This window comes from Echinops telfairi, unplaced genomic scaffold (assembly GCF_000313985.2).
Source record: "Echinops telfairi isolate 266 unplaced genomic scaffold, ASM31398v2 ScPeMD7_23;HRSCAF=83, whole genome shotgun sequence".
Classification (NCBI taxonomy): Eukaryota; Metazoa; Chordata; class Mammalia; order Afrosoricida; family Tenrecidae; genus Echinops; species Echinops telfairi.
The window spans coordinates 63,176,904-63,177,307 of NW_022103920.1; the positions used below are offsets into that span (position 1 = coordinate 63,176,904).

Sequence of the window (404 nt, forward strand, 5' to 3'; positions counted from 1 at the left end):
GGGGAGAGCAGATTCCCCCCTCCCCCCTCTCCTCTCCCATCCCTCCCCCTTCCTCCTCCCTTGAGTTAACAAGGCCCCGCTCACTATATCTCTTTATATTAAAAAATATATATATTAGAGAAGAGCGAGGGAGAGAGAGAACCACCTCCGCCCCCTCTTAAAAATTTTTTTTATATTTTTAAATATTTTTTTTTGCAAGGATCCCAAGAGCTAAGGTGGCTGCAGAGGGGTGAGCGGCGCGAGCCAAGTGGGGGGGAGGGTGGAGGAAACCCGGGAGAAGGCTTTCTCCAGCCCCCAAAGTTTTTGATGATGACCATGACTACGATGGCTGACGGTTTGGAAGGCCAGGACTCCTCCAAATCCGCCTTCATGGAGTTCGGGCAGCAGCAACAGCAGCAACAGCA

The 404-nt window shown here is 51.2% G+C and overlaps 1 protein-coding gene across 1 annotated transcript in view; it reads left to right on the forward strand.

The window, feature by feature from the left end:
• The first annotated feature begins 306 nt into the window (after positions 1 to 306).
• The window catches only part of DLX6 (distal-less homeobox 6), a 4,313-nt gene continuing 4,215 nt past the window's right edge, over positions 307 to 404 (forward strand). The window contains exon 1 of the mRNA XM_004702820.2: positions 307 to 401. Coding sequence (XP_004702877.1) covers positions 307 to 401 — 95 coding nt within the window. The remainder of the gene's footprint in view (positions 402 to 404) is intronic.